The 13,597-nt window shown below is 64.0% G+C and overlaps 1 protein-coding gene across 1 annotated transcript in view; it reads right to left on the bottom strand.

The window, feature by feature from the left end:
- SLC9A3 (solute carrier family 9 member A3) overlaps nucleotides 1-13,597 on the bottom strand; it is a 37,665-nt gene that overhangs the window by 8,812 nt on the left and 15,256 nt on the right. Inside the window, exons 2-10 of the mRNA XM_077116771.1 lie at nucleotides 10,264-10,566; nucleotides 7,694-7,854; nucleotides 5,400-5,478; nucleotides 5,078-5,255; nucleotides 4,123-4,343; nucleotides 3,742-3,944; nucleotides 3,345-3,434; nucleotides 2,922-2,992; nucleotides 1,662-1,791 (exon numbers count right to left, since the gene is read on the bottom strand). Coding sequence (XP_076972886.1) covers nucleotides 1,662-1,791; nucleotides 2,922-2,992; nucleotides 3,345-3,434; nucleotides 3,742-3,944; nucleotides 4,123-4,343; nucleotides 5,078-5,255; nucleotides 5,400-5,478; nucleotides 7,694-7,854; nucleotides 10,264-10,566 — 1,436 coding nt within the window. The remainder of the gene's footprint in view (nucleotides 1-1,661; nucleotides 1,792-2,921; nucleotides 2,993-3,344; nucleotides 3,435-3,741; nucleotides 3,945-4,122; nucleotides 4,344-5,077; nucleotides 5,256-5,399; nucleotides 5,479-7,693; nucleotides 7,855-10,263; nucleotides 10,567-13,597) is intronic.

Genomic DNA, 13,597 nt, shown 5'->3' with positions numbered 1-13,597 from the left:
CAGCGCTGCCCCCAGGGAGAATGGAAGTGTGTCTGCAGCATCACTCAGAGCGGCAGGGGAGTGGGGACAGGGAAGCAGGACAGGGCGAGAGTCACAAAGGGCAATCAGGAATCAAGAGCCACGCCAGGTGACGGCACGAGGAGCCTAGCTAGGAATGGGGCGGGAAGGGCGGGAAGCCCCGCTCCAGACACCCCGGAGGCCCAGCTCCACGGAGGGCCGGAAGAGGTGACCTGTGAGACGGAGTGGGGCGACAGCCTAGAGGGCGGGAGCTAAAGGGCGGAGATGCTCTAAGATGTGGCAACGGTTGCTCCTGTCTGAGGATGTGGTAAAACCAGGGACTTGCATACTAAATGGGTGAGTTGTGTGAATTACATCTCAATAAAGCTATTAAAAATGAAATAACTTAGGAATGAAGAAAAATAAAGAGGGCTCTAACTTCTCCACGTCCTTGTTTAGGGCTAGGGCTTCCTATCTGCAGGACACTCTGGCAGTCGTGCTGCATTCAACTAGGCCTCAAAGGGGCTTTTAAAACTGCCCCATGACTGGCAGCAGCAAGGACTAATTCCTAAAGCATGCACTCCCTGATGGCCAGTCTCTGGGGAGTTTCTTCTCCACCTGGTCATCTCCAGGGCTTTGGGGCAGGCCCCTATACCAGGGGAAGGCAGGGAGCTGCGTGGTGGCCACCCCACGCCCCCGTCTGTCCAGGTGCCAGGTTTACCCTACGGAGGTGGGAGGCACTGTCACTGCATTTCCTATGTGAGTCTGCATGCATATGTGCATGTGTACTGCATGTGTGTACATGTGTGCATGAGTGCACATAGACATGTTTAAAGCATGCATGTGTGCATGCACTGTAGGTGTACACATGTGTGCATGAGTGCACATAGGCATGCATGTAAGGAATGCATGTGTGTACACGTGTGCATGAGTGCACGTAGATGTGTGTAGGGCATGCATGTACAATTGTGAGGAATGCATGTGTGCATGTGTACTGCAGGTGTGCACACATAAGTCTTAGTGCATGTAGGCATGTGTGTAGGACATGCATGTACAGGTGTGAGGAATGCATGTGTGCATGTGTGGTGCAGGTGTGCACACATGTGCATTAGTACACGTAGGCATGTGTGTTGGGCATGCATGTGTGTGCATGCTGCAAGTGTGCATACACGTGCATTATCACACATAGATGTGTGTGCAGGCATGCATGTGTGTAGGTGTGCACTTGCGCATTTATTGTATGCACAGGAGTTGCATGTGCACTGCACGTGTATCCACGTGAATGTATGTGTGCCTTTCAGAGCCGAGGCCTCTCACCCTGTCTCCTTCCTGTGTCCTCATCTCCTGAGGGAAGTACATGGGCTCCACGTCAGAGAACCTGGACTCAGAGGGCAGACCTGCCAGCGCCATCTGTGTCCCAGGGAGCCTCGGGGATCTCTGCCTTAGTCTTCCGTGATGTAGCCTGTGCTTGGCCTACTTGGGGAGCTGCGACAGCAGGGCAGGTTGTCAGGAAAAGCGTGGAGCAGGATGTGTGTGTGGGGAGTGGGGAAGGGAGATGGGGCAGGGCCACACCCCACTGTGCCGGACAACAGCAGGGACCACAACCAATCTCCGGGTCTTGCTTTAGCCCTGCAAAGGGTTACAAATGAGATCTTTTCTGGTACCTCAGCCACATAGCTAATCGCATCCTTCAAGTTGAGCTCATGAAAAACGTTGAGAATCCGGTCTCGTGACTTCTGGGCCGATTTTCTCATGAGGACTTTGCTGAGGAATTTCCTATCAAAGTTGGACCATCTGGGGGGTGGGAAGTCAGACAGTGGGTGTCAGCATGTCCTGGGGTGCCACCCAGCCCAGAGGGAGACCGGGGCCTGGATGAGCTGGGGGTCCCGGACCCATAATGGGCACCAGCCGCCTTCTTCCCCCAATTTTCCTTTCCTGTGATGGCCACCCAGGTGAGCTCTGAGGTCACTGCTGTGACCCTAAGCGGCTGAGTGCCCTTTGCCCTCCTCCCCCGGTGGCAGGTGCACTGGAGCACCCACGGCCGTGTGCACCCGCCTTTCCTCCAACACGGCGCTGGGACTGACCCCTGGGCCCTGGAGAGGTAGGTGAGTGTGCAGGGTCTGGGGGTGCGGGGCCCCTGGGGTCAAGCTGCAGCGCCCAGAGCCGGGAGGCTCCTGTGGCCTCGCAGAGGGTGCAGCCAGACCCACTGGACTTACAGTGGGGGGGCCGGCCACCCAGCGAGGCCTCAGTCAGACAAAACTAGAACATTCAGTTCTGGGTTACGCGGCTCGAGTGTGGGAGGAGCCTCCCAGCAGCAAAGCCATGCCGAGCGGTGCCCTGCCGCCCCCAGGGGTCCGAGCCCGGCCACCTGTTCCCTGGCACAAGGGCCTGGCAGCAGTGGCCACCCGAAGGCCCTGCTCTGGCACCCACCCTGGGGCAGGACCCTCCAGGCTCGGAACCCCAGCCCCCCGGAGTGTCCCTGCGACGCCAAGGGCCCTTCCCTGGGCACCGCCCTCAGCACTGACCTGTTTATGCCACTAAACCAGGACCAGCACAAGTTACCCTTCAGCTGCTCCTGTGGCTAGACTGCTGTAGTTTTAGGTGTCAGATTTGTTTTTTAAATAAAATATAGACTACCTTTCAATATCGACTGGACACTACTTTCCTCTGTTCTCGGTATGTGGGGTAAGGGAATGTTTCCTATTTTCAGCGTCCAGGCGGTTTCGCCATTTAGAGGTCACTCCCTGCACCTGGGAAGCAGCAGCTGGTGGCCACGGGACCACGCACGACCCCACGGGACCCCACAGCCTCACCGAGGCGCAGAGGAGCCAGGGCCAGGCTACGGACCCCGCCCAGCACCCCGGTGCCAGGGGTCCCCAAGAGCGCACCAACTTCAGGGGGAACGAGCGCCGACAGCGACTCACTTGTCCCTGAGGTAATTGTGTCCAATCTGTCCTGAGATGTCCTCGATGGCCGAGAGGATGTGATCGAAAGCCTTTCCAGGAGAAAGGGATGCAGTCAGCACCAACCCCCTCCCACACCCTGCGGCATCCCGTCCCCGTCCACCCCCCCATTCCAGCCCCACCCCACCCCTTTTCGCATCCCCACCGCACCCGGCTCCTACCCTCATCTCCGGCCCTTCATCCCCTCACTTGGACTCCATCTCCCACTTCCCGTCCTAGCCAGTGGGACCAGGTCCCCTTCCCACTCAAGCCCCCTCTAGCCCTGCCCCCAACAGCCCCACCCACCAGGCCCCGCCCCTCGCGCCACCCTGCCCCCCTCGCCTCGCTCCACCAGGCCCCGCCCCGCCCCCACCAGGCCCCGCCCCCTCCAGCCCCGCCCCTCACCCGGCCGTGCAGCTTCTCATTGAGCTTGGGCTCCCGTTGCTCGCTCCTCTTCACCTTCAGCCACTGCACGAGGGGCTTGATGGTGAGGCCCTAGGAGACGGGTGTGAATGACCGCCTTGGTGGGGACAGTCCCCCGCCTCGGTACCCAGGGACCCCTTTTCCTGCAGACCCTGAGCTGCAGGTCGAGCTGACGCCCCTTGGGACCCCCGAGGACGTGGGGCACCTTCGCGGAGCGAGCTAAGCTGAGTCTCGCCCGGGAAGAGTGACCTGGGGCTTCGCTGACCAGCCGCCCTGGGGGTTCTCAGGACACACGGGGCCGCGTGACGGCCACAGGGTTCTGCAGTCCCGGAAGGGCGGTGCTCCGGGCCAGGCGCGGCGGGGCGGGGCCGCGGCCCACCTGGAAGATGACGGTGAAGAAGACCACGATGACGGTGGTGCTGACGAACAGGTTCTTCTCCCGGACCTTGCGCTCGTCCAGGAGAACCACCAGGGCGTAGGCCACGGCGCCGCGCAGGCCTCCGTATGACATGACCACCTGATCGATGATCTCCAGCGGCACCATCCGGTAGCGATTCAGGACCCAGGTCTGCAGGACCACGCCTGCGGAAGGGGGGCTCAGCTGGGGCGCCGGCGTGGGCGTGCGCGCTCCGGGTAGCGGCTGCCGACCGGGGACGGGGGACGCAAGGCCGTCGGGGGTGGCCCTCGCAGGGCAGCCCCGGGACACCAAGGCGCAGAGGGCGCTGCCTGGGCACACCGCGCGGCCCCCCGCGGCCCCTACCGATGGCCCGGTACACGGAGATGAAGACGAGCGTAAGGAGCACGAAGGCCGTGTTCCACGTCCAGATGAGCGGGTCCACCGCTGAGATGCCCAGGAACATGAAGATGATGGTCTCAGCACCACTGGCCAGCATCTTCATGGTGTAGCGCACCGTGGTGGCCGACTGCTCCGAGATGTTGGCTTTCACGTACTTCTGGCAGCAGATGCCACAGAAGGTGATCCTGGAGGCACAGCGCGCGTCGGGTCCAGGGTGGGCACTGCCCACCAGGCCCTGCCCTACCCTCCCCCCTCCAACCCTCCGAGGGGCAGGCCACCTACATGCCGGCTCTGCGTGGGGAGTCCCAGCTCCACCGAGCATGGCAGGAGCTGCCCATCAGGCCTCAGCACGTGGGCGACACCCTTGTGCCCAGGACAGGGCAATTTAGGGTCTACTTCAGAGCCATCGCGACCGACATTACAGAGCTAGCTGTTCCAGTTTCAGGTGAACTGCCCTGGGTCCTCCTGGGATCCTCCCTGTGGGGTCTGCTCTGGGATCCTCCCTAGGGTCCTCCCTGTCAGGTCCGCCCTGGGATCCTCCTGTGAGGTCTTTCCTGTGGGGTCTTCCCTGGGGCCTTCCCTGTGGAGTCTGCTCTGGGGCCCTCCTTGTGGGGTCCTCCCTGTGGGGTCCTCCTCTGGGGTCCTTCCTGTGGGGTCTGCCCTGGGATCCTCCCTGTGGGGTCCAGGGCAGGCGGTCCTCGGGTAGGACACAGCTTTGCTGGGGTGCTGGCCAGAGTCCCTGGCGGGGGCTGCATGGAGTCAGGAAGAGGGCGGACAGCGTTTCTGGAAATACCCCTCAGGCATCCCCACTGGGCACGCTCCGGGCAGGGGGTGGGCGGGGGCTGTGGGAGGTGCTCGGGGCACAGCAGGGACGGCCTGTACGCTCATGGGGTGCCGCCGGCCGGCCGAGAACACTTACGCCAGGATGGCCGACAGGGACAGCATCTCGGACGTGAGGTAGGACAGGTAGGAGATGACAAAGACGAAGCCAGGCTCGATGATGCGCACGTGCTTGGTGAATCGCGTCACCAGGGACAGCAGGAAAGCGAAGGCCACCCCCACGAGCGTGCCGCCCAGGCTGACCACGAAGAAGGACACTGCGGGAAACGGCGCCTCAGCCAGGGCCGGGAGGGGGAGGGGAGGGGAGGGAGGCGGGACCTCTGCCACCGCCCCTCCCCCGGCGTTGCCCTGGAAAAGACGGACGCGTCTTTTCCCCCCCGCCAGGACAGACGGACGCGCACCTACGCCCTTCACGCAGTCCACGCCGGTCACGTTGTCGCCGCCCAACGTCACGAACGATTCAAACACGTTGTACAGGACCTGGGGAGGGGGGCGCGGCCGTCAGCGTGGACGCCGCGGGCCGCGGGCCGCTCGGCTGCTGGAGTGCGTGGGGTGGGGCCTGCTCTGGAAGGAGCTGGAACCTTCCGAAGCAAAGCTGACCTTTTCCTTCTCGTGTCAAAGCAGGGCCACCACGAAGGATTTGAATTATCAACCCTTTCACCCAGACAGACCGGGTCATTTGAGAGCTCCCGGCCAGGTGTCCTGCGCTGAGGAATCGCAGCCCGCTGGTGGGTGCAGGGGACATCTGAGCCTCATCCCGCCCGGTAGGAGGTGGGTGCACAGGCCCCTCGTGAGTGCTTGTGGACCCGAAGGGTTTGCGGGGCCCGGCTCCTAGCGCTGCTGCCCCTCGGCCTCCGAGGCCAGCTGGGACAGGGTGGTAGAGCTCCCCGCTAAGAGGGGCTGCGGGCCCCCTGGAAGGAACTTTGCCCCATTCCCCAACTCCGTGCTCTTTTCAAGGGGAGCGAGGGCCCCGAAAGGCGGCGTGTGTATTTGGAAAAAGGGTTGGAGGACACAAGGGGAGGCGGGCAGTGGCTCACCACTGGGGGGTGGGGGCTGGGGGACCCCCACCGCGCCCTGGTACGCAGCCGCAGAGGGGTGCGCACTTCCGCGGGACATGCGGAAGGCGGCAGACGGGGCCCCATTTCATAAACGGACCCAAGACGCCTGCAGAGCTTTGCGGTCCCTCTTCCGCGGACGTCAGGGCTGCCCAGCGCTGGCTTAGTCTCAGGTACCCCCGCCGCCCAGGGCAGCCCCCCACGGCGCAAAAGCCAGAGCTCAGCCGGCCGGCGCCCGGGCCTGGCAGGAGCAGGTGCCCAGGAGACGCTCCCCTCCACGGCAGCGGCCACTCCACCCCACGGGCGGGGACCCCGGGGCTGGGTCCCCCAAAGCTCCGCTGCGGCTGAGCGGGCATCACTCCCGCTTCCCTGCAGACGCTGGGCCTCGTGCCCGCGGAGGTGCCAACCCCTGTGCCCCCTGCCCGCAGCCGAGGCCCCGCCCCCCACCCCAGCGCCCCTTCCTGCTTCGCCCCCACCCGTTGCCCCTTCGGGAGTCTCAGAGTGGTCTGCAGCTCCTGCCCGCCAACTGGCCCAACAGTGGCCCTGCACCAAGAGAGGCGTGGGCTGTGGCCGCGCCGAGGTCAACGGGATGTGGGGCCCCGGGGGGCAGGGTCGTGAGCCCAGGGGGGCTTATGCCGTTTAATGGGGTGCAGTACCTGGGGCACAAGGGATCACCTTCCTGCCCTATGTGAGTGGGGGGTGGCTCAGGGCGCGGAGATCAGACTCCCCATTCCTGAGGGCGGCACCCAGTGAACGGGAAAGAGGTGGGAAGGGGCCCCTCCGCGCAGAGCGAGGCCGGGACGCTGCACCCCAGTTTTCACTAAAAGCATACACTAAAGGAGGCAAGGAGACCTCGGGAATTCCCGCGGGAAGATCGGCCCAAGCGGTCAAAGGAAACGGGTGGGGGACGGGCTTGCCGAGACTCCCAGATGCCCCCCCCCCCCCCGCCCCTCTCGTCTCATTGTCTAGTGATTTAAGTTTTGTAAAAATAAGAGGACATTCCAGAACTTCCTGGGCCTGCAGGCATGAGCTGGGCTGTGAGGCCAGTGTTCAAAGACCCCTCCCCACTCTAGCTGGTAACTGCGACCTCAGCTGATTTCCCCTCTAGTTCCTGATATTTTGTTGTTGGTTTATCTGTTCTTTTAAAGAACCTCTGCTCTAAGAATCCGCAATTGAGGAACTTTGACAGTGGAATAATTTAAATGTGATGTGAACTAGAAACATCTAAGAATTATGAAAGAACGAATAAAAGGAATTTCCTAATTAAAAAACTCCCAATTTCTTGGGTTCCTTATTTTTAAAAGGCCAAAATTATTGGTTAATTTGGGTTAAAGGGTGGGCAGGCTGAGAAAAAATCTCCGCATGCTTGGCAGGTGCTGTATGCAATCTGCACGAGGGCCTGGCCCCCTGGAGCAGATTTCGGGGTTCATGAGTTGCAGTGGGAAAATGGGGCCCCCCAGAGAGCAGGCTGCCTCCTTTGCTCACTCGCTCTCCCACCCCCACCCCCCCGCCCGCATTTGAGATGCTGAGTGGAGACTTCTCCTCCAGGCACTTGGAGGCACAGGGCTGCACACCCATGTCCATGTCGGGGCCCCCCACCTCGAGGACACTCCCTCCTTGGGGAAGCCCCGCCTGCTCACCACGGTGACCGCGTCATTCAGCAGGGACTCCCCAAAGACGATGATGAACAGCACCTCGTTGACGTGGACTTCTTCAAACACGGCCAGCACGGCCACGGGGTCCACCGCAGCGATGAGACTTCCAAACAGCAGGAAATCCAGAAGTCCCGTCCGCAGGTCCCCTGGAAGAGGGTGGCCGGCTCGGGACACAGCAGGGCCAGCCCTTCCCAGGACCGCGGGACGGGCACTGACGCTGCTGGCAGGGCAGGGCGCCACGCCACCCACCCTGCCCTTGGCCTTTCCCAGGCAGCCTCTTGGGCCTCTCGGGACGGGGCATGTCTGGTCCCACCCCCCCACCCCCAGACCAGAGGATGCTCCCCCTGCCGGGCACCCTGGCTCTCGCCTGCGTCTCCCTTGAGCCTGGCTGACCCCTCAGGCCCCCAGGTGAGCTTCTGCAGGCCCATGTGGGGTCTTGTGGCGTTGGAGGCCCCAGGGAGACCCTGCCCCCCTTGCCCAGGCGTGCACTCGGACCTGGCATTGCACCAGTTCTCTTGCAAGTGGGTGCAAGATGCTTGTGTGTGGGGGGGGGGAGGGGCGGGGTGGTGGTGAGGGCAGTCTTGGGGCCTGAAACCCCTGCTGAGACTAGAGGACAAGCAGGTGGCTGGAGCCAGCACGGGCTTGAAGCCCATGACCCAGGGGGTCGGGGTGGGTGGGTGGGTGACTCTGCCCAGGAGATGGAATACCTAAGGGTGTGGGCAGGCAGAGAACGACCTGAGGGCCAGGAGGAGAAGGGGTGGGGTTTCTGCCCAGAGCCCAGACAGGGTGACATGGGGAGAGAATTGGATGTGTTTGTGGGCATTGGGGGGAAGCCACACATTTTGGAGGGGTGCACATGTGCTGGGGGAGAAGGGGAGGGAAGTCCTCGGTAGGGAAACAAGGCAGGAGGAGGTGGTGGACTGCTGAGTTGGGGGCGGGCAGGGAAAACAGGAGCGTGAGAGGCAGGCAGGTGAGACCTCCCGGGCGGGGAAAGGCACCGTCCCTGCAGAGGCCCGTGAGCTGGGAATCCTGGGGAGCTCAGCCCAGTGCCTTGAGAGCAAAGGGCGCGGAAGGAACTCTGGTTGCGCCGCCCCGGCTCAGTTGCAGCCGCCAGCGGCCTCCGGGCGCGAATGTGCTCGCGGAGCCCCGGGCCGTCTCGTGGGCCTGGAGCGCGGCGGCCTGGGCAGGGGCACCTGGGAAGCTGAATCCCCCCGATCTGCACCCCGCCGGCCCTCCCCACGCTGCCGCCGCCGGGACCCCCGGGGCCCTCGGTCCAGCACCGGAGGAATGTGCGCGCGCTTGGGCCTCTCCCCCGACCGCTCAAACCTCAGCGCACCCAAGCAGCAGCCCTGACCGCGGGGTGGCAGGCCCGCTGGGCTCAATCCTGCCGGCCTGGGAGAGCGTGGGCAGTGGGAGGGACTTGACGGTGGGCGGGGCCTGGCCGGGGCGGGGGCCCGAGCTACTGCAGGTAGCCAGAAGTTTAGCATCTTCGTCCTCAAGAAATCCTGGGGAACGTCCTCTTTGGGACTTGGGGAGAAGCGAGACGGTCCAAGAAAGGGCAAGTGATGACCCTGAGCAGGCCCCCTGCATCTGGCTCGCTTATATGACGGAACGGGGGAGGGGGGGGGACGGGGGTCTCGCTGTCCAATCGTGCTGCTGCCCAGTGCTGTCGGCCTGCGGCTGAGAGGCGGTGGCCGCCGCCCATCCTAGGCCCCTCCCAGCTGGCCTTCCCGAGGGCTCCAGGCATCCTGAAGGACGCAGGCACGGAGGGCCGCTTTTCCAGTTGGGGACCTTGGCTCTCCTCTGTCCCTGTGACCTGTCCCTAGAGATGGAAACTTCCGGTCTCCACCCCACAGGGCGGGCCAGGGATGCTTCCCGGACTCGGAGGCGGGACCCAATTGGGACCCGGTCCTGCGGGTAGGGTTCAGCTGGTGGCAGGCCCGGCATGGGGGCTGCTGGCTGAAGGACGGCCGGAGGCCCGGGCCCACTTGCTCCCTCCCCAGTGCTGCCTGACACACCAGCCCTTCCCTGCAGGCCTGGGTGCCGCCATCATGGGGCAGCCGCGACGCCCAGCAGGCTGTGGACCCACCCAGGGCCCCACCTGAGGTGTGCCCCAGGCCCTGCCGTCCGGGTCCCTCACATGGAGGGGAAAGGATGTAACTCCATGGCTGTGGCCAGGAGACAAACCGGGGCCCTGTTAAGTGATGGGAAACATGCAGGCCACACATGGCGGCGGTGCAGAGGGCACTGCGGCTGGGGAAGAGACTCTGGCCCGGCTGGCGCAGGTCTGCGGAAGGTGCACAGCCAGGGCAGCCTTGCCCGGCTGCCCCGGTCCCTGGGGCTCCCCTTTCTCCGGGCGCTGGGGGCAAGCAGACACAACTCCTCGCTGTAGACCTTGGAAGGGCGGGGCCGGGCAGGGAGCTGCCCAGGGCCCCCCCACGGGAGGTGGAGAGGCGCTGTCGGTTGGACCTGCCTGGTGAGTTGCGGGCACTGCTGCCCCTCGCCGGCCCGCGCCCTCCAGCCCCGGCCCGGGTCCTCCAGTCCGCGCTGCTCACCCATCAGCCCGCTGAGGAAGACGCCGTAGAGGGACAAGCCGGTGGTGGCCGCGTTCCACACGGTCCCGACGACGGCGTAGAGCAGGATGGTGCCCAGGTTGCCGAAGAAGAGGCGGTTGGGCATGAAGTAGCCGGCGTCCAGCACGATGGGCGGCAGTAGGTAGAAGAAGAAGACGGTGGGCGTGAGCGAGAAGGAGGCCAGGTGGTCGGCGGCCCACACGATGCCACCCAGGACCAGGCCCAGCACGATGAGCAGCGCGCTCTCGGGCACGACGCTGGTGACCCTGTGTGACAGGTGGAAGACTGCGGGGGAGGGGAGGGTTAGGGACCCCCAGGTGGAGACTGCAGGGAGGGGAAGGTTGATGGGTGGGAGAATGAGGGGTGTGTCCCCCTGACCTGGTCCCCCCAGGGCTCCACTGACCCTGCGTTGCCCTCACTCAGACACCCTGCTCCTTTCTCAGCTGCTGTGAGCCCCCCCCCCCAGAGGCCACCCTCCAGCCTCGCCTGCTCTGCCCAGTCCCGTGCAGCCCGGTTCCCCTGGGGGAACTGTCTCCCGATGCCCCACATGGGGCCATGGCAGGGACAAGACGGCCCCAGGCCCTCCCCAGACCCTGCTGATGTTGGCACTTCCCCCACCCCCCAAGCCAGGACCCCAGAGCCGAGGGCACAGCCGTATCCCACCAGGCCAAGGTTGTCTGGGCCCTTTTCTCTTTTGTTCCATTTCAAGACTCAAAAAGAAAAGGCAAGAAGAGTTCCTATGTCAAGCCTGATTTCAGATGGCTGGAATGTTGACAGAAGAGCTACTGGCTTTGTCTTAAGCAACCTATAGAATTGTGTTTTTCATTCACTGAAGTTCTGTTGAAATGCTAAGAAATTATCTTCGGAAAAGACCAAGACCTCATCTAGGCACAGAGCAGCTGCTTCTTGGAGTAACTGGACAGGGAGACCCACAGGGGCCACCTGCCGGAGGGGGCAGCACAGGTAGAAATGGGCCCCACCTGCTTCCTTCACGGTCTCCACCTGGGAGGCTCTGTGGCCGGCCCCGCCCTGCTAACTGGGGCATCCGGAACCTGTGCCCGCCCCTCTCGGCCTGTTTCCCCACTGTAATTACGGGGCTACTGTGATAGATGATCCGATTATCTAGACAAAGCCCTGGAGAGCCCTCAGAGCCAGAAAAACCTGTGTCCTACTTCCTTTTTGAATTCCCTCTTGATATCTTTTTTTCTTTTTTTGGCACCGGGAATCGAACCCAGGTCTGTGGCATGGCAGGTGGGAACTCTGCCACCGAGCTGCCGTGGCCCACTCCCTCTTGATACCTTTTGAAGTTTGAAATCCCCACCAAGGCCGGACCCAGCAGCCCCTCCCCCCCCAGGCCAGTTCCTGAGCCCACCTGCCCCGAGCCGGCCCCCAGGAGGACAGCCCTCCAATCAGCAGGAGGCAGGCGGACTTCCTTTAGGTCTGTGCAAATGTTTCCATCCCTGGGACCCCACAGTGACGTCTGCTCCCGCTGGGAGCTGGCTCCCTTTGCTGTAGCAAAACTTTGAGGTCCCGAAGAAAGCACTGTAGAGCTGCGGTCTGCATCGTGACCGATGTGGCTTTGCCGTAGTTTTTGCGAGTCCCCCCCCCACGCCCAGAGAGGAGGTGCCACGGGTGTCCCGGTCACTGCTGTGTCCCCAGGCCCACGCCCACGGCAGGCGCGAGGTGCGCGCTCCGCTCTGCAGCCTTCGGTAGGGGACAGTGACCACGCGGTGCCCACACTGGGCGCGGGTCTCTGAGGTGCTGACCCCAGCCGCGGCCCCCGGCCTGACATTACCCGGCCTGTAGCTCCCCCCTCACCATGGACACCACTGTGACGTGGTCAAGACAACCCTGGAACAGTGGGTCTGGTGATCTGGTTATCCCCGGGGAGGATGACGGAGGTCAGGCACCCTCTCGGGGCCTAGGAACCCTCTGGGTGACACCCCAGGCTCTTGGAGTCCGTGAGCGGCTTCGCGGGGTCGCGGCCCCCCAAGGGCCCAGCCTGCATCTGGCCACGTGCCTGTCCCTGTGGGAGGTCACTTGGCAGCAGCTGCTGCAGGAGGCCCCCTAAGTGTGGCCATCGCTCGGGCCCCTAAGTGGGCTTCGTGGGCAAGCAGCGCGAGGCGAGTGCCACCAGCCGGTGCAGGGTCCAGCAACCCAGGAGAGGGTGGCCTGGGGCGGAGGTGGTGACAGGGAGAGGGGCAGGGGGCAGCGGTCCTGCCAGGCTCCATGCACAGGTGATGTGGACGCAGGACCCCATCCAACCCCGCAGAGCTGCATGCGGGGTGGCTCCTTCGTCTCGCTGGCCCCCCAGGAGTCTCTGCTGGGCTCTGGGCACCTGCTGGGGTGGGAAAAGCCGGGCTTGGCCTCAGGATGACCCGGGGACCCCAGGCGTAGGGGGGCACGGGTGCCCCCACCCTGGTGTGGATGGGACGGGGGCGACCCCTCCCCAGCATGCTTCACGCAGATGCCAACGGCCCCCTGGCGGCTGCGACACACACGCCTCCTCCAGGCATACCCACTGCCCTGTGCCACGGCTTCTCTCATCCTCCCCTGTTTCAGGGTCCCTCGGCCAGAACATGCTGGAAGCTCATTCATGCAGCTCAGAGAAGCCCTGAAAGGGGCCACTTGGGGCTGCGGACTGAGGACCTCTTACAGCGTAAGGTCCAGTGGTGCGGGGACGGCTCTCCTGGGGTTGGGGGCGGCAGGGGTGAGGGGAGCTGGGGGGTGGCAGGCCTGGGGAGGGGGCCCAGCGGGCTGGGAGCAGCAAGCACTCATTGGCCAGCACAGCCTCCAGCATCCTGCTCAGGCGCGTTCCATCTTTCAGCCCCACACTCTGTCTTGTGTCCAGGAGGCCCCATGTGGACCGCTGGGGCCACTCCTGGGGGCCGTGTGGCCTGCTGACCTCTTGCCAGGCTGGGGGACCCTCTGCAGCCTGGAATGCATGGCCTGCTTGGACCTGCTGCCTGCGTTTTCCAAGCTCAGGACGCTGAGGCCGGTGCCTCGGGGCGCAGTGGGTGCTCGGCCTGCCAGGGTCCTGGATCCTGTCCCGGGCATGTGGCGGCAGAGGTAGCCTCGGGCAGGGGCGCAGCCCCCATGGGCCCCACAGACCCCACATCCCACCGCGGCGCAGGGCTGGCCTGGGGAAGCCGCATATGCTCCGGTGTCCTGAGGAAAAGATGGGTGGCAGGAGGGCTGCGGCTTGCTCCCCTCCCAACCTAAGGAGTGCAGAGCCCCGAAAAGGCACACGGGCCACACACGCACCCCTGCTCGGCGCTCAGCCCCACGTCTCCAGGGCGAGGGTCGCTCGGCCCAG

This window comes from Tamandua tetradactyla, chromosome 9, assembly GCF_023851605.1.
Source record: "Tamandua tetradactyla isolate mTamTet1 chromosome 9, mTamTet1.pri, whole genome shotgun sequence".
In the NCBI taxonomy this organism is placed as follows: Eukaryota; Metazoa; Chordata; class Mammalia; order Pilosa; family Myrmecophagidae; genus Tamandua; species Tamandua tetradactyla.
Note: the sequence above shows the minus strand (reverse complement) of the source record. Positions and strands in the feature narration are given on the sequence as shown.